Source organism: Myodes glareolus, chromosome 13, assembly GCF_982192425.1.
Source record: "Myodes glareolus chromosome 13, mMyoGla1.1, whole genome shotgun sequence".
Lineage (NCBI taxonomy): Eukaryota > Metazoa > Chordata > Mammalia > Rodentia > Cricetidae > Myodes > Myodes glareolus.
In genome coordinates this window covers 34,517,538-34,543,038 of record NC_142038.1, presented here as the reverse complement: position 1 = coordinate 34,543,038, position 25,501 = coordinate 34,517,538, and the positions used below count along the sequence as shown (strand labels likewise).

Genomic DNA, 25,501 nt, shown 5'->3' with positions numbered 1-25,501 from the left:
TAACAAAGTGGATAGATGGAAGTAAGGAACATGCTGGGAGAGATAGATGATGATGATGATGATGATGATGATGATGATGATGATGATGATGATGATGATGATTTCAGGGAATAAGTTCTGCTTTAGACATTTTGAGATGGAGATGTTTTTAAGTCATTCAGGTGGGGAAAAAAGTTTCTTTAAGGCAAGAATCCAAGTATGCATGTTAGCTACATGTTTATTTCTATGAATCTGAAGCCTGAGTAGAAAGTCCAGCCCATAGTTAGAAGTTTGGATCTCATCAGCGTTAAGGTTTTAAAAGCCATGTAAGAGAGTATAGTGAAAGAGAAAGTGCCAGCAAAGCCTGGAAAACCCTCTGCATTCTGACAACAGGTAGAAAAAGAAGCAGCAGCAAGTCATAGTAAGAATGTAAGAAGACAAAACTCAGGAGTGTGAAGAAGGGAGGGTAAACACGGCATTTCAGGAAGTAGGGAAGTGACTGACCTATTGGTCACTCAGAAGTTGGATATGTGAAGACAGAACTGACTGTTGGATTGAACGGCTCAAAAAGTTCTGCAACCAACAAACAGAAAACAGCAACCGATAGAAGCTGCCATCAGTTTCTGACAGTGGAGAGCGAAGGAGCTGAAGATGAGATGGGGAGCCTCCTTTTCCTCATGGTTATGAAATTATAGCTAATCTTGAAGATCATGCCCATGATCCAGAAAAGGTGGAAGGGACAAGGGTGGAGAGATGAACTCAAAGAAGACTACTGGGGCTTGGCTGTTCATTTTGAAGAAGCTTGTTGGTGTCTCTCACTTACTTTGTGGTCATTACCATCCATTTACAGAGAAGATTACACTGTTGTCTGGCTTATTAATATGCTTTGTCCGCTGTGGGTCTGTGTAGTTGCTGCTACCCTGTCTGTGCATTTGGTATGAGCCATTTCATTGACTACATTTTTTCATTGTTGTGAAGAAGCCAAGTACCTTCTCACACCTTTGGGTGTTTTTGTTTTTGTTTTTGTTTTTGTTTTTTTGGTCTGCTTAACAGATCAGCTTCTGGTTTCGGACCTAGGAGCCGGTTCCACAATCGCCTCTTTTCCTTCCTTGTATTGTTTTTCTGAGGACTTGCTCTGGGTCTTGAATTAAGTCACATGTCTCACTCAAGTCATTTTCCATTGTGTTTCCCTAATGAACTTTGCTCATCAAGGGGTCTTAATTTCATGTAAAGCTAATTACACATCTAGCCATAACCTTGTTTAACCGAGTGACACACCACAGTGTTTGTAATTGGAGGAGTAGACCATGGCATTAGAGCAGAGCCCTTCATTTTTAAGAAGTCGATGTAAGTCTATGGCATCCTTTTAACTGCAGTGCGGTAGGGATGTGTGCACCCAGGAAGGCCCAGTCCTTCTGGATTGTGTGCTCCAGCTGTGCTGGCGCTGGGTCAAGTTGCAAAAGAACAGGATGCTCAGTAAGCCAAAGGCGTAAGTGTTGGAGGAGTGTGTGAGAGACGTAAGTGAGCAAATTGTTTTCAAGCGCTTAAAACACATCAATCCATCACCGCCCATGCACTAATTATAAATCCTGCATTAAGATCTAGTCTACGAAGGCCTCCCTCAGGCAACATTTTGCAAGTCCAGCTGTGATTGCTATTTCTTTCTTAAAATAATAGGACAGCACTTCCATAAGCGTGGTATATGATTTGTATTTAAATTAGTACCTAACTACATAATTTGATTTGCGAAGTAAGCCCAGTTGGGTTTGCTTTGTAGCACACAGTTTTACGCAACTGCATTAGTCCCCAGACCTTGGTTTTGACTGACAGGAAGTAACTGGTTATAGTTGAATTAGAGTTTGTTTGCTTGTTTGTTTTTCTTGCATCATCAAGACAATACCACATACAATGTTTCCCATAGTGTATAGTCAAAGTGTATTTTTATTCAACATGTCGAGTAATTTAAATGGGTTAAATACATGTAATGTATATTTTGTTTCTTCCCCTAAAGCCTCATATATATATACTAGAAAAGTGCTCTGCCACCGTGCCTCATCCTTATAGTTAAAAAAAAAAAATTTAGGGGCCAGGTGATAGTGATGCATCCCTTTAACCCCTTTAATCCCAGCACTCGGAAGGCAGAGGCAGGCAGATCTCTGAATTTGAGGCCAGCCTGGTCTACAAAGTGAGTTCCAGGACAACCACAGCAACACAAAGAAACCCTGTCTCAAAACACAGAAAAAAGTATTAGGCCTTCCAGAAGTCGTCTAATAGGTATTGAATTGTTCTGAGGTCAAGTCTTTGTTTCCTTTGCTTTGTTTTCAATGTATTTAACATAAAAGAGAAATTAATTTCTGATTCTGGGATTATATTTATTTTTAATTATGTACGAGGTGTGTGTCTGTGTGTGGATATGTACACTTGAGGGGCAGGTACCTGAAGAAGCTAGAGAGAGGCCTTTGATCCCTGGAGCTGGAGTCACAGAAAATCGTGAGCCACCTGACATGGGTGCTGGAAACCAAACCCAGGCTGTCTGTAAAACAGAACCAGCTCCAGTTCCTGCTGCTGGAATTCTTTTTATACTGGCACAAGTTAGTTGAAATGTTAAAACAAATTTTAAATCTGAAGAAAGGAATATATTTTTAAATTCCAGTAGCTATTTTGAATTTATCTGTGATTTGCATTAAACATATCATACACACACACACACACACACACACAGAGAGAGAGAGAGAGAGAGAGAGAGAGACAAAATACATTAAGAAAATTCAGTCACATTAACTACTGCCCACTGCAGGGGGAAACAAAAGGGTTTTTTTGTTTTGTTTTGTTTTTATTTATTTATTTATTTTACGCGTGTGTTTTGCACACTGGAAAAGGGCATCTGATTCCATGTGATGACATTATAGACAGTTGTGAGCTGCCATGTGGGTGCTGGGAATGAACTCAGAACCTCTGGAAGAGCACCCAGTGCTCTTAACGGTGGAAGGGAAGACGTGTTGAACTTGATCTGCGGTAGATTCCCAGAGATAGGGTCCTGCTGAAGCTATGTTCATGAACTCCAACTATAAAATACAGATGAGAATAAACAGCCATGAAAGCAAATGCACGTGTACATATATGTACACACACACACACACACACACACACACACACACATGTTGATCAGTTAAGAAACATTTTAGGGATTGCCAAAGAAGGATTGAGTTTCTGGCCCTTTGGGTCCAAGGAATGCTACTGTTACCCCGGTTGTAGTTAAAATGTAAATCAGATCCTATCACAGTATCTAGGTATCATACCACCGTCCATGTAAGAATACTCACAGGCACTCAAGTTCACCAGGAAGTCCCTCGCATAACCGAGAATCCCTGCCAGCTTCTCAGCTCCTGGTCTCCACTTTATTATTCAGCATCTTTTTTCCCTGGCCACTTTCTCCTATGCTCTTCCCCTCCACGGGCCTTTGAAGAAGCCGTGAGGTTGGAACGTCCCATTCTCTTCACCCTTATCGGCTCACTCAGCTCTCAATTCTCGCCACCTCCCAGGGAAGCTGTCCCTCTCCCCACGGGCTAGTAAGGATACTTTGTTGCTAACGATCAAGGAGACTAGCTGCTTACTTTAGAGATACTAACCCTGTTTGCAATTTTACATTCATTTGCTATCATTACAGGGACACCATCCACTTCAGTCCCCAAAGATACTCCCTGGGGAGGCACTGTGTCTGTTTGGCTGAACTCCCCTGTCCCTAGCACTGTGCTTATACATGGTAGGGACGAATGTTTTTATGTAAGTAGATAATGCAGAAACACACAGAGCATTGGTCTGATGTTAAAGTACTCTAAAAGGCAGTTTCTATGTTTAGTAGTCAATTTTTTTTGAGACAAGGCCTCACCAGATAGCCCTGGACGACCTGGATTTCTCTATGTTGACCAGACTGACCTTGAGCCCACAGAGGTAAATCTGCCTCTGCCTCCCAGAGTCTGGGGATTAAAACTGTGTACCACCCTGGCCATGGTTAATCGTTTAACAACATCAAAAATTATATTCTGCTAGGCAGAGTCTCATACACCTGTACCCCAAAACTCACAAGGTAAAAATGGAAGAATCAAGAGTTCAAGGCAAGTTTAAATTACTAAGTGAGTTCCGGACTAGCCTAGGATACGTAACAAGACCTTGTCTTTAAAAAAGGTTTGGGCCAGCAAGATGGCTCAGTCAGTATAGGCAACTGCCACCAATCTTTCTTTTTTCTTTTCTTTTTATTAAAAAGAAAACAAACTATCTTTTTTTATTTTACATACCAAATCCCAGTTCCCACTCCCTCCCCTCTTCCCATTGGCTCCACCTTCCTTCCCAGTCCCCCATCCACTCCTCAGAGAGGGTAAGGCACATTGCTTAGTGGACGGTCCAAGGCCCTTGCTTACTATACGTAGGCTGAGCAAGATATCCATCCAAAGAGAATGGGTTCCAAAAAGCCAGTACAAGCAGTAGGGATAAATCCCAGTGCCATGGCCAGTGGTCCGGCAGATCGCCCCAGCCAAACAGCTGTCACACACATTCAGAGGGTCTAGCTTGGTCCTGTGCCGGTTCCTTCCCTGTCTGGCTGAAGTTGGTGAGCTCCCATTAGCTCAGGTAAACAACCTGGCACCAGCCTTGACATGAGTTCCATCTAAGGGGTTCACAGATGGCTCCTGGACTTTGTTCTCTGCGTTCCATTTACACACACACACACACACACACACACACACACACACACACACACTGCAATACATTTTTAATGAAAAAAATTTAAGGATTTCTTTTCAAAATTTCTTAAGCCAAATCCCAATCTTCCTTTACAGATTTTTCATTTCTTAAAGGCCCTTCTTGGCATTCAACTTTCCATGTAGGTCCTTGGATTTTTTTTTTTATAAGATAGTCTACAAAGCTCTGGGAAATCTTAGCAGACAGATGTTTGAATTCTATAAGGAGCACAAGTTTTGCCAAAGCACAAGCTCAGCGCACCTTGGGGATGGAGTCACATCAAAACAAAGAATGCACCGGGCTGTGGGTTATTCGGCTGCACACCTGCCTTTTAGTTTTTAGATGGCCGTAGTCTTCCTGAGATCTGTGTATTGCATGGTTTTTTTTAAAAATGACTTTGCTAGTCTTACTGTGGCTCGTTGTGTGAATTGGGACCAAGTGCCAGGAGGTGACCAAGTGGGAGACTGAGGACCACAGAGCTTCCACAAGCTTGTAGGCTGAGGTCCCAGAGGACGGTGACACCGCGGCCCGCTTACTGCTGTGTGGAGGTATTGATTTTTCTCCCTCCCTCTTCTCAGCGACTCCTCTGAAGTAGGTACGGTATGAAGCTTCTTTTGTGGGCAAGAGAAGAAAAACTGTCGTGGTGAGCTTTGTCACTCCCCAAATCAGACATTTAAAGCCAAACTAGATGAGCTGGAAGCGCTTCCAGGACTCGTGAACCCTCCTGACTTCTGTGGCAAAGAGGTCCCCTGCAAGTCCCTAGCAGCCTTATAGGCAAAGCGTGCCTGCAGTTCACAGCAACCTCAAAGGGAGTAATATACATGCTATGTATGCATGCGTGCATGCATGTATATGTATGTTTAATGTTTAGAGAAGATAATGAAAAGATCAAACGTGAAAACAAAAGTGCTCCACAGTGATCACGGAAGGTTAGCGGAGCGGGCTCATCCGAGCTTTCAAGATGTTCCCTTCCTGTTATAATTGGCTGCTGGGTAGGTTTGGCCCTAACTAGAATGCCAGCGTTCGATTTCGCCGTGTCCTCAGTGGAGACGTGTCACCATTTATGCTGGCTTTAGTGACAATTTTCTAAAATGGAAACTCGTGGGAAATCATTACAGTGTTTATACGTCTCCCTTGTCGGGACGGTGTGATCCTGTGATATTTTACCAGTGTTTTCTACCGCATGATGGCATCTTGCAGAGGTTAAGGCAGAACAGGTCCCTCTGTAATTTTGTGGCCACATTTTACTGGCTGCAGAAGAAAGGATAACTGACAATTAAGTATTTGGGATGCCGCAGAAAGAACATGTGCAACTAATCAATGGCACCCTTTGGGACCATGATTTTATAAAGCTGATAGGGTAGAAAAATCAGGGTTTTGTGATTTGTGTTACATGATGATAATTGCCCCTTTTCAATAAAAACGACATTTCTGGAGTAAACACCGGGCTGGTGAGGCTGCCGCACCAATGCTGTTGTTTTTCTGTCCCACTCAGCCAAGTTTTTGTCAATGATTTTATAGAGTATGAGATCCCCTCCCCCGCACAAACGCTTATTAGCACCGTGTGGAGAAAATTAATAGAGTTTTGCAAAGCCTATCTAGCTGCCCAGTTAATATTTATTGAAGTTTTCATTTTTAATATTTGCTAGATGCAGCGATGTCCAGGTGTGTCACAGTACAAACGCACTTGGTCCAGTCCCTTGATTGAATGGCATTCCCCTGGTCATCGTCTTCACATGCGTGTGTCCGACACATATCCCTAAGTGAGAAACTGGCTGAGTGAAAACCCACACGTGCATTTTCAGCTCGTCCGGAGGGTCACCCGCTGCGTGCGTGTTAAAGGACCCTTATCGGTTAGGAGCCCCTTGGTGTTTCTTTTCCCACCCATGGGCCGTTCTCCTAGCTTCACTGAACAGGCTTCAGTTGGAGCTAAACTTCTTCTGCCCCTACCGGGACAGACTTGCTTTGAACATGCTGAGTGTATATTACCACATGTGGCCAGTTAGCCTTTGCAATGAAAGAGCCCCCTCTCTCTCCCGTGATCCAATACCGACTCTCCTTGTTCGAGCAGCCAACTTCTGTAGAAAGTGTGATTTTTTAGTTATGGTCATTGGTGCCTCTGGCTCTTCCTTGCTGTATTCTTTCTCTTTCTTGGACTGTTGGGGGTGAGGCAAATGTGCCGAGCAGGGTGGGGGGGATGACTCAGCTCTCTTGACAGCGTGTAGCAGAAACCCTTCACGCTGACCCACCACTGGAGACCACAGCACTTGCGTGGAAGCAGCTACTCTCTGTCTTGAATCTGTGATTGATTGTGCCTCTTACAGTATTTTACTCCACGCTTATACCTGTAAAATGCAATGGGATTTATTTCTAGCCTTTTCTCTAATTTGGCCATTTCATTTTGAGTTACACTCTCTTACTTTGTAAATTATTTGCCAGGCCTCACATGCCAGCTTTGCAGGAATGGGTGAGCAGCATGGGAACTCTACTGTCAGGGACTTTAGAATCTCAAGTAGATAGCTCTGGGCCTGAGACTTTGCACCGTCCCACCACCAAAATACTCCTTACCGGTACGTGTGGAGTCTAGGCTTCACCAGATAGAGTTGAAGGGTTTCAAATCATATTTTCCCTACTGGTTCCTCATGTTGGGGAATCCAAGGCACCACTAATTGTTACACTTTTGAGTCTTATGTAGAAGATACAGAATACAGAAGCAGTGCGCATGGAATGTTTTCTAGAACTAGTGAATAGTAGATTTTTGTCTGCCAGGAAGAATCTTTTACCATGGTGTCTTCACCGCTTAGACAAATATTTGTTTTTAAATTTACTTTTATTTTATGTGCATTGGTGTTTTGCCTGCATGTATGTGTGTGAGAGGCTGTCAGATCTGTTATGAGCTGCCATGTGGGTGCTGGGAATTGAACCCAGGTCCTTTGGAAGAACAGCCAGTGCTCTTAACCGCTGAGCCCTCTCTCCAGTCCCTAGATAAATATTTTTTAACCACAGTCTAAAGCCAAAGACCCTGATGTAAAGGAAGCACACACTCCAGAAAGGTCCTCTTTGATAGAGTGGTAGACCCCACACAGGAAGCCAGGGCATCTTTGGGGAGGTTTGTGGTTGGTGTGTCGGGTTCCAGGCCAAGTGTACTCACGTGCTCAGCATTATGACTGCCACAGCCTAGCTAAAGGAAGGTGTCCTCTGCTGAGCTGCCAGGATCTGCACCTCCTCCTGTGTGTGTGTGTGTGCGTGCATGTGTGTGTGCGTGCGTGCGTGTGTGTGCGTGCGTGCGTGTGTGTGTGTGTGTGTGTGCGTGCATGTGTCTGTGCGTGCGTGTGTGCGTGTGTGCGTGTGTGTGTGTGTGTGTGTGTGAAAGAGGGGGAGGGAGAGAGAGAGGTGGGGGACAACGACTGGGTTTTATCCCGTTTTCAAAAGGATCCACAGATCATGCGTGACTAACATCTAGTCACTATAGAGATAATCATCCAAACTTTCCAAGTGGGTAAAAATGAGTTGGAAATCAAGACACACACACACACACACACACACACACACACACGAGTGAAATCTCTCACATGCTAATTGTATGCCAGGTACTCTTGGGGATGTCTCCTTGAATCCTCACGAGAACCCCATAAGTACAAGGAGAAAAGATGGAGACCAAGTCTGACAATCAAACTCACATGCCTTGTGCACCACACTGCCTTGAGACTAAAAATGAATACCACCAAAAAACTAACAAAGACCAGCAGTCTAAACCAGTGGGAACATGATTTCATATTTAAAAATGTGATTTTTCTTTACAATTAGGAACTTATCTGGGGAATAAAGTTGGGTGATGTGATCCAGATGGGTTCTGAAGATGCGGGATGAGTCAAGGTGTGGCCCTGGAGAGGAATGGTTCCTCCTGGAGACGAGCATTTCAAGGAATGAGGATGGAAGTGGAACAGCCGGGAGGCCCCACTTCCTGTTCAGTCTCCTGCATGAGATCATGTGTTTATGGCCCAAAAGACTGGGTTGAACTAATTTAATTCCTATTTGGCATCTCTGTACTAATTAATGACAGTTGTTTCATTTGTACATATTATATTAAATTAGGTAAATTTTTCATCTTTGGTCAGACTAGAATATTAATTCTTTGTGTGTGTGTGTGTGTGTGTGTGTGTGTGTGTGTGTGTGTGTGTGAAGTTTCCTAACAGAGCTCAGGAAACAGAGCTCTGGCCACATAACTGAAGGCCTTAGCCACACTCCCCATACTCTCGGGGTGCTGCTTTCTTTATAACACTGAGCCCTAAAGAGTAGCTTGATCCTGGTTTTCTGGAAAATATTAATTGAGAATATTCCTGGAACAAAAATAGAGGCCTGTAAGTTTATAGAGTTTTCTGTACTTCTGTCTGCCAGGATGTCTTACCTAAAACAATGTGGTCATCTGTTTGGAGAGCTCCAGGGAGAGGGAGCAGGATTAATTCCTGTCCCTGCGTGCAGTGTAAACAGCCTTTTGCCTGTCTTTTGTCATTAATGATGATGCTGTGGATGTAGCCAGTGCATTGTAAGCCAATCTGTCAAGGCAAATAAACAATTCACCTTGTTAAAATTCCCTAAATCTTGCATTAATAAAACCAAAGGAGCCCCCTGAACACTCAAGAGATGTCTTCCCCCATAGTGCAGTGATGGATGACATGTCTAAGGAGCCTGGAAATTAAGTAGTTCAGGTCATTAAAAGTGTCCCACACTTCTTATTGATTTAATTTGTTTTTAAAAAGGTAGGGGTAGAGATAAGAATGTGGCACCCACACCTGTTTTTTTTATTTATTTATTTTATTTTTTAAATCTGAATGCTACCACCTATACAAGTAGTTAAATTTTTTTCTGGGACAAATTCTTCCATACTTAACACAGCATTAAATCATTTTTCTAGTGGGTATTAGGCTGCCTTGTTAAGCAGACACCTAGAAACATCTTAATGGTCCTTCTAGCCTTTGCCATGACACAAGCTTCTAGAACTTCTCAGACTACCAAAGCGATGATCTCTGGATAGTCAGAAACTCTATTGAATAGGAAGGACTTGAGATAAATGTCAAACAATTGGAAAGAAGTGAGCTGAAATGTCGGAAATTCTGTCCATGGGCAGAGAGCCTCCTTCCTCCTTGGCGTTCTCCAGTTTTTGTTTTTCTGCTTGCATAAATAGGAAAAAAAAATATGAGATCTGAGATGACAGAGGGGCGTGTGCATGGATGGATCAGTGGGAGGGAAGGTATTTGGAGAGTGTTGTGCAGGATCTTAACCTCGTCACTGTGCTCTAGGTTGAGTTGTGTGTGCACTTCTTTCTTTATCCCGTCCTCCACCGAACCCGCTCTGTTCACTGCCGTGTGCCAGCACCTGCTCTAACAAGTACTCAGTCAGTTTTCTTTAACGACTAGAGGAGAATTCCTCATCACTCTTCTATCTTCTCCTTTTAGTCCTTAACATCTTTCTGGTATGTTCTAAAGATGTTTAGTCCTTAACATCTTTCTGGTAAGTGGGCTCTGGGAGGGATGGTGACAGCCCAGACACCCAAACTTTCTAGATGGGCTGTCTCTGGGACCTGACTAGCAGGAGAAATTGCTGACAGCCTGTGTAGCCCTAATTCATGAATGTGATCTGCAATGGACAGTAGGATTCCTCACCTGTGAGAAATGAGGCAACTCAATATGGAAATGGCGGTATGCCTACATTGCTTAGAATTTGACCCTTCTTTGTTTGTCCTGTGTCTTCTTTACCAGTTATATGGCTTTTTCTAGGATTCTGTCAGACAATATTTAACTAATTTCCATTATTCTTTAGATAGCATACACTTATTGGTGGGAGGGAGAGATCACCTATGGTATGTTATTTAAATAGACCCTTAAGAGCCACTTCTCACTATAATCCCAATACGGAGGAGACCGAGGCAAGGGGACTGTTGTGAATTTGGGGCCAGCGTGGGCTAGATTGCAGACCCTTCTTTCAAAAGACAAGCCAAAGAGCAGTTGCGTAGTCTTTGGTGCCTTTCCCTCACTCTTTAGTGGAGAGAGAGGACCAGGTAGCAAATGTGTAATCTGTTAACACACGTTGGCAGATTCTTTTAAAAATGCATAAATATGAAAATGCATCCCGTAGCCTCCATCAGATTTCTCCTCCGCATTTTGCATAATTTGGATCTCGGCGTGCTGACACGTTTATGCCATTATGCCAGCTCTTTAGCAGAGCTCTTTAAGTGGAAGAACTTTATAGATTTTTTTTCGATATATGCCCTGATTTACACTTAGCGGTAAAGTTGTCACTGACCCTTTAAGTGGAGCTGTCCAGATGGCAATAAATGTCAACTGGTCCTAGTGCAGGAGCAGGTGATAACTAAGGGCTTAGACTAAATCTTCCAGATGGAAAACCTGCAGTATTTCCTAGGAGTAGTGGCCTCTTATGAAAATGTAAATACTTTATCACTCAATAGGGAAAATTTGATTTGTGTATCTGATGTGCCTGGGGCTGGACTGTTCAGGATGGGTCAGAGTCTCTGTGAGGGCATGGACCATGTCCGGTGCTTCCCAGTGTCTTGTCTGTTAGGGAATGTCTGAAGGTAGGAGACCCTTCTGTAGATCTCGCGTGAAGCGGTGGGTAAAGTGCGGGGCGTAGTATGTGTCAGACTGAATCCACTCCTCATATCAACTCTGAGGAATGTTGCTGGCAATGACTTTGATAGACACTTATGACTTTTTGATGGAGTTCCTTTGATTGATGGTCTAACACACTTCCCTCCCGACTCTAATTCCATTTTCTGCTTCCACAGGCCGTCATTTTGGAGAACGAAGAACTCCCCAAACTCTTCCTTGATTTCCTCAATGTCAGACACTTGCCCTCTCTACCAAAGGCAGAAAGTTGTGGGTAAGAACCGCTATTTACATTGTAGGTGTGTATTTTAAGTAACACTTCAATAACTGATTGTCCTAACAGATATCCCAGAGTGGTGCCACAGGGCAAGGTGGCCACATCTAAGCTCTTAGCTGAGGCATTATTCTCTCTCATATCCCTCTGCTTATAGTGAGAGGAATCCCTCCCAAGTCTTCACCTCCATCCTGCAGCAAATGGTCCAGGCAAACTCATGCCTAGGCAGAAGGAACTACCTTCTTAAGTGACGGTGTCCCATAGTGCCGCAGATGCTAATAATGAATCCAGACTGTCCTTGACTTGTGCCAAGTATACATATTCATGTAGCTTTTTAAGCATATACTTTTATTATTTGAATGTATGCTTGTGTCTGTGTGTGCCATGTATGTGAAGGGTGTGCCTGCGGAATCCAGAAGAGGGTGTCAGATCCCGAGCTGAAGTTACAGGCAATTGTGCGTTGTTGCCCAGCATGGGTGCTGGAATCCAAACTCAGAGCCTCTGGAAGAGCAGCAAGTATTCTTAACCACTGAACCATCCCTCCAGTTCCCATATTCATAGAGTTTTAAAACTATAGATGATTTTAGGGATTATTGATCCAATACCCCTCATTTGGCTGTTGGTCAGAGACACAGTATTTAAGCGCTTTTCCCAAGCAGTGCATGCGGCAGAACCCAGACCTTCCAGGAGGGCTGCTGTCTTCTCTGACCACTGCTTCTCCCTCAGGAGCTCGTAACTGATGAGCTGTAGTCCCCAGTGCCTGTTAACCATGGAATTAGTGGTGCAACATCGCCAGCAGCTAAAGCTCTAAAGGATGAATTCTGAGCTAGCCTCTGAAAACTCAGAAGCACCCCTGCCCAGTGTCAATCCACAGAGATACAAGGCAGCACAAATCCAGCAGGGGAAGGGGCTCTACCTGTTCTTCACCTCTACCCCCAGCCCTTTCCCGAGATCAGGTTAAACCTGAGCTGTCTGCGGAGTGCAGGGCAGTAGACACCTTTTGCAGCTCCTCCTCAGCGCTGTGGCCCCTTGCTGCTCACCCCAGAGCCTGAATTATATTCCATACTCACCATATGGTCTATATGGCCAGTGTGTTCTGTCCCAACCTGTGTATTCATGTTTCCTAGGAGGGCAGGTTCGTGGATGCTTTTGAGTTTTGCACAGAGACATTAACAATTACGGGGAATGAGGTCTTTTTACTTCCATTCCAACCCCAAAATTATAATAAGGCCATATGATTTTTAAATGATCTTAAGAAAATTTTGAAATACCCAGAATCTCCCAGACTGTAGATTGCTTAGGATTAGTTGTCAACTGTACTTTGGCTCAGTATACATTCCCAACCTGTCTGCTTATTTCCCATTTCACTGGTAAGGGTACTAACCTTTGCTTTGGTGGCATAACTATTGGTCCAACTTAATTGGTTTTTTCTTTTCTTTTATAAAAATTTCAGATCTTTTGATGAGACGGAGTCTGAAGAGTCAAGGTAAGAACTGATGCCGGTCAACGAGAACTTGGTTACAGAGATCAGTAATAGAGCTGAGTTTGTTCAATGTCTAACCACCCATGGCATGGCCTGTTTAAAGTTGTGTTCCTCTTGAAAACCTATGTTGGATATTGGTTTGAAGATGATAAGTATTTGATAGGAATTTGCAGGGCTAATTGCTTGTAACTCGGCATGAAAGGGGTTAATTAAGAGTCCCCACAGGCTTCATGCAAATAATAAGAGTCCTGTTGTACTTGTGCTCAAACCCCAGAGTTTCAGAAAGGACTTCCCGGCAGTGGTGTTTACTGCATAGGTGAGCATCTGTCTCACATCCCAAAGAGAAATATTGGGAAACAAGTGAGCTGCCGTGACTTCCCTCTGTGTGTGTGCTGCTATTCACCCACGCTGGTAGATGCAGAGACCTAGAGACATCCCGCCCAGCAGTTTGATCCCCTCAAAGCTAGTTTGTAGTGTTTTCTGTTTACCATCGTCCCCTGATGCTGACATGCCTGTTTTCGACCTTTCCAGCAAGCTGTCCCACCAGCCGGTGCTGCTGTTCCTCGGGGATCCATACGTCTTGCCTGCAGCCAGCGGTAATCAAACCTGTCATCTGCTAACAGCTCTTTACTGATTTGCCCCTGCACCACATAAACCACGTTTGTAATACGGGTCTAACAGAGTGACATCGGTCCAGGGCTTAATCATCTGCCAATAAACCAGTGCTCTTGGTGTAAGAGACATTTAGAATTTTAATTGGGGCCGGCCTTTCAGGAGGAAATGTAATTTTTCTTTCTCTCTTCCTAGCCTATTTTGAATTAGAGAAAAGAAAGGATAAAGGTACTTGTTTTTCTTCTTCTTCTTCTTCTTCTTCTTCTTCTTCTTCTTCTTTTTGGTGATGTTTTTCTGGTTGCTGCTTGTTTTTAATCTAGATGTCAGAGTTCAGGTTAAAGGTTCTAGTCTTTCTTAAAAAAATGCTTCCTTCCCAAAGCCGTGCGCATGCATTGCAGCTATACCTGCGTTTCCATTTAGGCTTCAGTGTCTTAGATGATAGACTATATGTTTTTAAGTTGTATATTTTAAATACAGCTAATTGATTTAAGTGTAACCATAATCGATATTTCAGCATGCGTCCTTTTTCGGTTCCAGTTCCCTAGAGTCCCTCTCAAAGTGTTCTCCTATGCAATGGTCCTGGAGGACATTCTCAGGCATCATTTAATTTGCAGGGAGCCTTCTAAAACAGGCTCAGCAGGTAATATGATTGGCTAATGGGGAAAATTCCGACTCGGGATGCTGGTGACTTGCCGGACTCAGGTGGACCATCTGAGGCCCAGGTTTTCCTTCTTGGCTTTTAGCATATCAGGTCTCTAGCGTCTGAGAATGACAGATATCAAGCCACAAGAAAGCGTAGATGAAGGATCCACTGTTTCTGTCAACTAAACCTTCCTACGAGCTGGAGAGGAGACTGCTGTGTAGCACGGGGCTTGTAGTCGGGTCACCCGCTTGCCTGCCGGTAAAGGAAAGGTGGCCAGGGTGCAGGCACGGTTCACTCTGAGACCCCTCTGGCCCTGCTCAGACAGTTGCCTCAGCTCTGAAGAATATGGTTTCACGGTGGCTTTTTGTGCATGTCTTCTCAGTGAGGAACAGTTACCCCTCTTAAGGACTGCTTCATATACTTAAAATATTTATATTAATTAATTAATTAACTTATTAGCCAGTGTTGTATTAAAAATATTATGCTTAGTAGATACAGTACAGCCTAGTCTGGGTTAAACAGTCATTATCGTTTAAAATGATTCCATACGTAATTGTTCTGGAATTATCTCTCCTCATGCACCTGTCTAGAGTTCCCGCAGCAGTGAGGAAAACAGTAATAACTGACCCGGAATAGCCAGGGGCTTCATGGAAGTGAGAGGGGCAGGGAGTATATTTTGTGATCCTTAAGTATGGCTCTTTAAGCTTATTAAGCAGCATCTATCACATAGTTAAACTTTGACAGTGGAGACCAAGGGGCCTTCTGGGAAGCAGCATCAGGGCAGATATCAGAAGCAGGAAGATTAAGGTATGTGTATTGTTGGTCACTTGATAGTATAGACCAAAATAAGGGAAATCCTATTTGAGAATAACTGGAATTAATGGATTTGATGGACAGGGAGATACAGGTGGACAGGGAGATACAGTGGCCAACCTTCATGTTATATTCTTAAATTTTTGAGAGACCCAGTTTTAGAAATTAGATTCCTCTGGCCTTAGAGAAACTTCATCTGTACCACACTGTGTTGTTAAGATGCCTTTCAGTGAGTGGGAGCCATTATTCCTGAAAATACTGAATGTGGAGATCTCAAGGGCTACCGACTCCCATTCACATCAACTCTCTTTACATCTTAGACAGTCTGCCTAGATACACTTTTAGAAAATGCTGATACTCGAGACCGGATAGGTAGATTTATTGGTAAAGCATTTGCCATTCAAACATAAAAATCTGAGTTCCACACAGACAACCTACATTAAGGAAAAATAAATAATTAAAGAAAAGAGAACCCGGGCACCATGGTGTGACTGGCTGAACTCCCCTATCGACCTCACCCCTTCAATGGTGCATTTGTGACCGAGCATTTCGGAGGCAAATAGAAGGATCCCTGGAGCTTACTGGTCAGCCAGCCTAGCTGAGCAGTGTTCTTTCAACCACCGAGACCCTGTCTCAAAAAACGAGGTGGACAGCTCGTGAGAATGGCACTGGAAGTTGACTTCTACCTTCCATATATAATCACATGTGTGCACATATATGCACCAATGAAATTAAAAAGAACGGCTGATAACCGATAATTATCTTATTAGCTTTTGACAACGAAAGTCAAGAGAATACCGTCTGTTTTAAAGATTTATTTATTTCTATTCTATGTGTATGAGTGTCTTGCTACGTATATGTATATGAACTCTCTGTGGACCTGCAGAGGCCCCTGAAACAGGAGCTGTCAATGTTTGTGAACCCCCGTGTAGGTGCTAGGAACCAAACCCAAGTCCTCTACATTAGCAGCCAGTGCTCTTAACCTGTGAGCCATCTCTGGCCTCCGGAGAGAACTCTCTTGACAGCCTCAAAAGTGCGTGTTTTGGCCTTTGTCTTAAATTTTCTGGAAAATCAAAGCAGCCCTTTCCAAGGACAGGTAGGTATCGTCAACGTGGCTGAACATTCTGGACAATTCTCTTCTTTGTCTTACTTGCTCTTTCCTTAGCTCTATGTGTGCTGGTCACATTCCTCCCTTCAAATGCTGTCTCACCCTTGGCTTTCCCATCAAAGACTGGATGCTCCTCCTGAGCTGTGCTTTAAATAGTCTGCTTGTGGCCTTGAACTACCCCATCCGTGCAGTCGAGAGGCCGTATTGTATTTCCAAGGCAGACTCCTGCTGTGGTTCACAAGACTCTGTGGTCCTATTCCACATCAGCTCTCCTCGCGCACTCTACTCGGTTCCAGCTACTCTGTGATTCATCCTGGGCCTCAAGTGCACCTACCCTGCCAACCCTCTCCCCCAGGATGCCTGCCCTGCCCATCCTTCTGACTCTGCCAGTCCTGCTGGCTCTACCTCTAGGGCATTTGCCTTGCCAACCCTCCCCCCCACCCAGGACACCTGCTGCTTCCTCCTTGAATCTTCCAGTCTGCATGCTTGGTGGGCCTGCTGACTCCCAGGCCTCATGTTGAATGTCACAGCTTTGCAGCTTAGCTTTTACTTCCTCCCCCTCCCCAAAGCATCCTCTGTACAGCTTTGTTCTGCTTTCGCTGCTCACAGTGAATGTCGTTAGATAGAGACATGGCAGTAAAATTAGCAAGAAGGGTATCCCCGGTTGTGTTCCTTCCCCTCTCCTCCCAATGGGAGACCAAGGATAGAGCAGTTCCCTGAGTTACGTCAAACAGGAATGGACATTGTATTCAGTCAAAGCCATGGGAAGCCTGAATCTACAGTCTAAAGGGCAGCGGAACAAGTGAGTGGGCGCAGGCTCCATACCCACTTATCCCATTGCTGACCATCAGGTTGACAGACCTTCCAGGCTATTCATTTTTTCCGAGAGCACCCTGTTGACTTCCTTCAGTCGAAATGGCTGCAGACTATGTCCTCCGGAGGGTCTCCCTACTGGCTGCTTCCTGTGCAGGGAGCACTTCCTCCTGGACATCCTCACAGCTGGCTCCTCTGGCCCCTCATTCAGATCTGCTCAGGCGGCCCTTTCATGCTGAGCCTTCTTTCCCTTTCCTGTCCCCTGTCCTGTAACCCATGCCCTGCTTTGTGTCCTTGCTTCTAATCCATATTAATCATAGTGTAGAATTACTCATCAGACGTCACGAATGGGGTTTTTATTGTTTTATAGGACTTTGTTGAATACTCTTAAGTTAAATATGTTCATCGTGTAAATTAACTGTATTTAAGTAGATTTTCAGATTTCAGATGGCAAAGGATACCAATATGCCGCCCATATGAAATATGTTTGAATATTTTATTGAAAATTAATCAATGGTTCACTTTATTAATATCTGTATGAGAAATAAATTTAAAATTGGAATTAGCTAGGCCATTTCTTCAAATACACAGATTTATAGCCTACTGAAGGCTTTTAAAGCTGTGAGCTATGAAAATTGTGTGTGCGTGCATGTGTGTGTGTGTGTGTGTGTGTGTGTGGTGTAGCAGAAAAATACACACTCAGAAAGCCAGTGTCATTAGCCAGAGAGAAAGCTCATTAATCATGTATTAGAGAGATTTGTTTAAACATTTTATTTGTATCATTTGCTTGCTAGCACCTGTTTCATGGCCTGGACAGAGACTGTAATTTTTATTTCTGGTAATTAGATGTGTGTATGGCATGTAGTAATGACCACATATACTGTGTGCCAGGCCCAAGCTATGAACTTGGTTTCACTCGCCAACTTGTCAGTAACCAGTAAGGGAGGTATTGGTGTGAAATCCTTCACTGCTGTCAAAACAAGTCAGTTGTGTTCATAGAGCTGGGAAGTCACTACCCAGGATGCAGAGCCATTGCAGTGAACGTTTGCTAAGGGAAATCAGTCAAATATCCAGCTCCATACTTGACTTCGCCCTTGACTAGGCTCAAAAGTGTCTGAAACTCAGCAGATCCCAAACCAAAATGATTGGCTTCTACTTCCCTCTCATTCCTCAGCTTCTCCCACAACCCTCTGTCTTGCTAAGACAGAAACCCAAGGCATGCCTGTGATGACTTCAATTATTATTAATTATTTCCTTCACCAACTACCCCCTCTCCTCCTCCTCCGGCTTCCCTATCCTTCCAGACCTTCTCTCACTATACAATCTAGGGTGTCCTTGAACTCAAGGTCCTGCCTCTGCTTTCAATTCCTGGGATTACAAGCACATACCGCCCCTTAATCCTTGACTCCTCCATTTATTTCCTAGTCACTTGTATCTGTCAGCAGGTCACATCCTTCGTTTCTCCAGAACCCATCCACTTTTCTGTGTCCTGCAGTAGCATCTTCCTCTGAACTATAGTAGCAACCAAGCTGATCTGTGTCCACCTCACACTCACTTCAGTCCATTCTCGGCATGACAGTCAGCCATCTTTTTCAAAAGTTCATGTCTTGCTTCACTTAAAATCCCTCAATACCCTCAGCACACCTCTGATACATTCCCGTGAGATCTTCATAGGCCTGACCTGGTACCTCTGTCCTCCTGAGCACCAGCCCCCCTCACTGCCTCACTTCCTCTGATGACTCTGAATCCCCTGGGCTCCCTTGCCAGAGACTGTATTGTCCCCTTATTGCCCCTGAGGCCTTCCTACCTTCTCTGATGAAGCCCAGTTCCCTTGCACATGACTTAATAAGGTAGCTGCTCTATAGGGCACGGATGTATGAAAAGAAGTATCGAGATAGTCCATTTGTATAATCACTACCCAGAGTCCTCAGCTTTCACCTAGCTCCTGATGTAGATGTGTACAGATGGAAACTTCAACCTGAACATCTGAGCCATGGGATTGATCCCCTGCATTCTACTATACCTGCTCTCTCACTAGAAACTGGCTCAGCATGCTGTGTGTACCTCTGCGTTGCCTTCTGCGGAAGGCAGGCTGCTGTTTCAAGTTGGACAGGATGACTTTTGTTAAGAATTTTGCCCTTTGGAGTTAAAAGACAGACTCCCTATTTCTATTCTCCAGAAGTGTGCCCACAGGTAACACACACAAGTTGGACGAAGTGGCTCCGTAAGCCTCAGTGGAAAAACTACAGCCAAGTAGTCCCAATAGAAATCTTGGAATTCCTTCAAGTGTATTGAGATTTTGTTAGAAACTGAACTGCCAGCGTAATCCATCTTCCTTGTGAGGAAGCATCCAGATAAAGAGCTGGGGCCTAGTGGCATTAACCATTTGAAGAGCAGCCCCTGAATCAATAACACTACAAATCTGGCCGTGCAATCCCACAGTGCCTAGTGGGAGCCAAAATGGCCTCCGGCTGACAACCACAAATAGTAGCACTCCTTGCTGTGGGTAAATAGGCCCCAGTAGCAGCCCTGACCTCTGACACTATGGCCTTGATCTCTGACGTTCTTTCCTGACCAAGGGCAAAATGGCTCGGCCATGTGGACCCCAGAGAGATGTAGTGGTTCTGACCCTCCATCCATAAACACAACTATATGTCGTTGGAGCATGTTAAGAATAGCTGCTTTCTTTTTCTTTTTCAGATTTTCCCAATGTGGTCATCGAAGGAGTTCTTCATGGAATATTTTATTCTCATCTGCAGCCCAGGTAGAAGCCCTACCTGACTGGAAGAAGCTGAAGCAAGTTTCAGTGTCAATGGCAAGAAGACAAGACCATCAATAGCTCGACCAACTTAACTGAAACTCTGACACAATAGCTCTAGCTAGTGGGAGAATTCAGAGTCCTCGCCTCTTTCAGAACAGGGACATTTCTATTAGAATGGTGCTTTTAAAATTAGAAACTGAACCAGGGCAGCAGCTTATGGCCAATTGTTGGAGTAAAAAGGAGATTCCAACATGGGAAGTGAGGACAAGAAAGCCACAATGGATTCCTGGGGGCACCGAGTGTCACCAAACAGCCACCTCTGCTTCAACTGCACCATTTGCTAATGGGAAATCATATCCTGAGTCCTGCTGACCCTGAGTGACTTTGGTGGCCTTTGGTTTGGACCTTGACAACACTCATCTTTACGTCATGAGATTTTTTTCAGCGGGGGGTACCGTATTCAGGGATGCTGGCACCAGAGATGGTCCTGGAACCCACTGCTAAGTGTGAGGAAAAGGTCAGCCTAGAAATTCAGTTATACTGACAATAGAAGGCACTGAAGAATAGAATGCTTTTAGTTCCCACTTCAGAGGCGTTGCCTCCCACCTACGAGTTGGCTTCCAGCATCAGTGCTTGAGATGAAATGGGGCGTTGGCACAATCCTTGAGAGTTCCCTAGGAAGACACTATACCGGAAGTCTGGCCTCCCATTTTTTCCTCTAGTATCGGAAAATATGAGTGCCCCTCTGACGGCCTGCTGGCACCCCATGAAGTCCCAGGGGCCCTTTCCTGTAGGAAGTACTTGCTTTAAACACTAGCCTCACACTACAAAGTTCTTGTCCCCATGGGAGTCAGATGTGAGTTGAGACTGGCGGCAGCAGGCGCAGACGTTCTGTTTGTGTCTGGGTTTCCTCCGTGGTGTACAGCCATGGTATTGCCGCAGGCTTTTGTGTGGTTATTCCTACAGGTTCCTCTTCGCTGGCATCGTGTATGGATTAATGTGAGTTAGATGTTTGATGATGTCTTCTCTCCTGGGTGTCAAACAGATGGTCATCTTTTGTAGAATGTATGTCCTACCTGTGTGTATGTCCTGATGAACATAACCTACTTATGGTTATAAATTTTCATAAGTTTAAATGTTGGAGAAAATATGTACAATTGAAAGTACCATGTCATGAATTTTTATTAGCGTCTAATTCCACAGATTGAAAGCCTGCTGCGAACTTTTAAAGATACGTTTTTAAAGATTGATTGTGTAATTACGTTAGAAATAAAGTAATCAAGTGTCGTCAGCGAAAAATAGCTAAATGGTAAAATATTAGAGATACTTTTTAAAAATGTTTTTATGTTACTAGCTATTTTGAGTTAAATAAAAACTAGCAAAAGTAAGTATTTGAATTTGTGTTTTTCCCAGAATTCCTGGAGACGCAGATTGTGTCTCAAAACACAAAACACAAATTCAGCCGCTCTCACATTTCACTAGACAGATATTTCTAACCCGATGGGGTGGTAAATTACCTCATCCATTATTAAGATAATTGTTGTTCATTGAATACCTCATGATTTACCAAATTAAAGTCTTTTTAAATAAAGACCAAACATATATGGTAGTATGTTACTCAAGAAATCTTAGAGCTGATAATGGTGGCTCACACCTGTGATGCCAGCACCTGTGAGGCAGAGGCAGGAGGATCACTGTAAGTTTGAAGTCAGACTGGTTTAGAGAGCTAGTTCCAGGCCAGCCAGGGATAAATAGTAAGACTTTGAATCAAAGACAAGACAAAGAAATCATTCTCTTTTTTTTGGGGGGGGGAGATTAAATTACATCTTATCAATGACCTTTTTTATTATTCATTTAAAAATTAGTATATGGACTGGAGGGATGACTCAGTGCTTAAAAACAGCTTAAGAGCATTGACTGCTCCTCCAGAGGTCCTGAGTTCAATTCCCAGCACCCACATGGTGGCTCACAAGTGTCTGAACCATTTCTACTGTACTCTCATGAGTTCTGATGCTCTCTCTCTTCTGGTGTGGATACATGCAGACGAAACATCCATATACATAAAATACATAAATAAGTCTTTAGTATATAATCTTTTTACTTGGGGTTCTTATAGGAGCCATAAACCACTATAGGTCTTTTGAGCATAAAGAGTTGTATGTCTGAAGCTGATAAGACCTGAATCAGTTCTCCAGGACCCACCTCAGGCCTGACAACATGGTCCTATAATCCCAACCCTGGCGAGGTGGAGACAAAGGATGCATGGGGCTGTCTGGCTAACCAGTCTACTTGACTTGGTAACTTCCACCATCATTGAAAGACCTTGTTTCAAAAACAAACAAACAAAAACAAAATGAGAGCCATTGAGGAAAACACCCAATGTCAACGTTTGGCTTCCATATGCATGCAAACACACATGCAAGAACACAGAGACACATGAACACATACACACCAAAATTCAAAACCAAACAAACCCATGATCTGCCAGCCGGTATCCATGGCACAGAGAAATAGGAAGCTGGCATTTATCCCTCAGTCCCCATTGTTTTCCACTCCATTGCCCATCTATATATAATCAACATATAACAGTATGATGTCATCCCCCCAGCGATGGAATCTGAAAGGAACCTGATAGCCTTTTGGTCAACACATCTCAGGACACACTGGAGGATGATGACCTACCTTTCTTTCTTTCTTTCTTTCTTTCTTTCTTTCTTTCTTTCTTTCTTTCTTTCCTTCTTTTCTTTCCTTCTTTCCTTCCTTCCTTCCTCCCATTTATTGCATGCCAATTCCAGTTTTTCCTCCCTTCTCTCCTCCCCGAATCCACTCTTCAGTGATTGTAAGGCCTTTCCTGGGAAGTCAACTAAGTCTGTCCCATCACCTCGTTGAGGCAGGACCAGGATGGCATATATTTCTATGATTAGAAATACAAAAATACAAAAGGATGTCTAAAGAAACCCACCTCCCATCTCATCTCTTGAATATCTTAGTCTCCTCCTATGAGCAGCCATGGTACTGATTTTTTCTGTAAAATCCTTTAAGAGAAAATTCTTCCATAGGCACGAATGTATTGTCTATCTATTGTTTTTTTTTACTTGATTTTTTTTAGATTATGTTATGTGTATGAGTATGTTGCCTGTGTGGATGTATGTATAGTATAAACATACTTGCTTGGTGCCCTTAGAGTGTCAGATTGCCCAAAAGTGGCATTCCAGGTGGTTGTTGTGAGCCACCATGTAGGTATCAGGAACTGAACCCAGGTCCTCTCCAAGAGCAACAAGTACTTTTAACCCCTGAACGATTTCTCCAGCCCCATCATCTAATGTTGATACATCCTGTTTTTCCCTTTTTACAGACATGGCAACTTACAATACTCATCTGTTACACATATTTTTATGTAATGGCACATCTTGACAGTCTATGTTAGTAGACAGAGTATATTTCTCTTTATAGCTGGATACCTCTGCTACAATTTATGCAACCACTGTGATATTTGTGAATATGTTGACATTTTTGTACTATAAAAATACCATAGACAGGGCTGGAGAGAGGGATTAAGAGCACTGCCTGCTCTTTCAGAGGTCCTGAGTTCAATTCCCAGCAACTTCATGGTGACTCAACCGTCTGTGATGAGATCTGGTGCCCTCTTCTGGCCTGCAAGGATACATGCAGGCAGAACACGGCATACAAAACAAATCTTTAAAGAAAATACCATAGACAACTTTGTATACATGCATATCTACACACATTAATTTTAATAACAAATTTCAAAAAATGATGGCCACAGCAAAACTTACAAAAACCCATGTGTAGATGCACACTTAAAATATTTTATTATTGGGTTCTGTTGGGCACATGTAAATACCCTTAAACAGTATTTCATTTGGGTTCCATTGTGCATAGTTGTGTTGCTATGCAGGCTGTGCACTGTACAAGACCACACCGTGCCATACACAAGCGACACAATGTGAATGGTACATTGAGCCATGCCCGAGGCCCTGCACTGGAGGATGTAATAAAAAGCCAATCCATTCGAAGCTTATATTCATGAACAACAGAGAAAAGTACAGCGGTAGAGCACAGAAATAAGGATAAGAAATATCCTAGTGTGACTTGCTCCAGGATGTAGGGTAGCCCCTCTGCCTCATCCACACAGCCCTTTGACAGTCTGCGCACCTGTCTCCCTGGTGCTTGTTCTGTGCAGAGCTGCTCTCCAACCTCACCTCCGCCCTGCTCATTTGCATACCGGCTGCTCCTGCCCTGGTGTCCTTTCTTTCGGTGTTCCTTCTCCCTGTTGCCCTTCAAAAGTCACCCAGGTGTGCGTGGCTCTTGGCACCGCACTCACTGCTGCCTGGCAAACCCTGCCTCTATAAGCTTACTGTGGAAAGTGTGGAAATCCCAGAATCACCGTTAGGAGAAATGATCACACTTGAAAGTTGACGAAGGACTTCCGCCTCTCTTGTTAACTTTGATCCATGGACAATGGCTACTTAGCACTTTGTTGATTCTGGCAGACTTTCCATATGACTCAGTGATTCTGGAAGCAAGGGCAGCAGCTGAAGATGGGATTTGGATATCTGTGTTCACAGAGTGTACAGTAGCCTAGAGGAGACACAACCTTAATGCCCATCAGTGGAGGAATGAGTGAAAAGCAAGTGAATTCTGGTGTGTGCTGTTGGATGAGCCTTGAAGACAGGAGTTGAATAAGCCAGTCATGAAGGGACCAATACTGGATGGATGGCTGCATTTATATATGGTATCTATATATATTTATTTATAGTGAATATATATACATATATATGTGCATATAGACACATATTTCTATACACACACATATGTTTATGGTATTTAGTGAGATTTCCAGATACAAAATGTGGAGGGTGTGCCCAGGGCTGCAAAGAGGGGACATGAGGAATTAGAATTGCATGGGTGTCTTTGGAGAAGATAACAGTTCTGGAGATGGGCAAATAACAATGTGGATGGGTTCAACACACACCACTAAAAATGATCCAAATGACAGACATCACTGTGCATCATTCACCTCAATGGGAAACAACCTGATGGGATGATTTGGGGCACGCGGAGCTCTGTAAGGACAGAGCACCCCATTGGCATCCTCTGCCATGGGTGCAGGAGTTTTGTCACGTACTCCATTGCTGCTCTCATGGCCCTGGAAATTTCTCAAATTCCAACTGGATTCAGAATTCTAACCGTCAATCTTTATGCGGTTGTCAACTAGAACCAATTATGAACCGTTTAGAATTCTGAGTCAACGTGAAGTATTAGAACCACACAGCTGACTGACACACTGGTAGGAACCACTGTAAGAGACTGGAAATCACCTCTAGCATCTCTTTAAAATACTTTTTATTACCTAGGCAGTGGTGGTGCACGCCTTTAATCCTAGCACTCTGGAGGCAGAGGCATGCAGATCTCTGTGAGTTCGAGGCCAGCTCTGGTGTACATAGAGCTAGTTCCAGGACAGGCACCAAAGCTACACAGAGAAACCTGTCTCCATAAACAAAACATAAAATAAAAAAAGTAATAATAAATACTTTCTATTTATTCATTGACAGTTTTATGCATTATGCAATGTATCATTAGTGTGTATAACCCAAACTCTTCCATCTGAGGAGGCCTCAGACATCCTCAGCA

General features: G+C 43.7%; 1 protein-coding gene across 6 annotated transcripts in view; it reads left to right on the top strand.

Moving 5' to 3' along the window:
- The window catches only part of Snx24 (sorting nexin 24), a 145,106-nt gene extending 123,872 nt beyond the window's left edge, over window positions 1-21,234 (top strand). For 4 of the 6 annotated variants that reach the window (XM_085699861.2, XM_085699865.2, XM_085699864.2 and 1 more), the window contains 5 exons: window positions 11,519-11,613; window positions 13,067-13,099; window positions 13,628-13,692; window positions 13,904-13,936; window positions 19,786-21,234. In XM_085699861.2, coding sequence (XP_085555987.1) covers window positions 11,519-11,613; window positions 13,067-13,099; window positions 13,628-13,692; window positions 13,904-13,936; window positions 19,786-19,853 — 294 coding nt within the window. In that variant the 3' untranslated portion in view covers window positions 19,854-21,234. The remainder of the gene's footprint in view (window positions 1-11,518; window positions 11,614-13,066; window positions 13,100-13,627; window positions 13,693-13,903; window positions 13,937-19,785) is intronic. The other 2 variants (XM_085699863.2, XM_048419201.3) reach the window with 1 other exon arrangement.
- The last annotated feature ends 4,267 nt before the right edge of the window (window positions 21,235-25,501 follow it).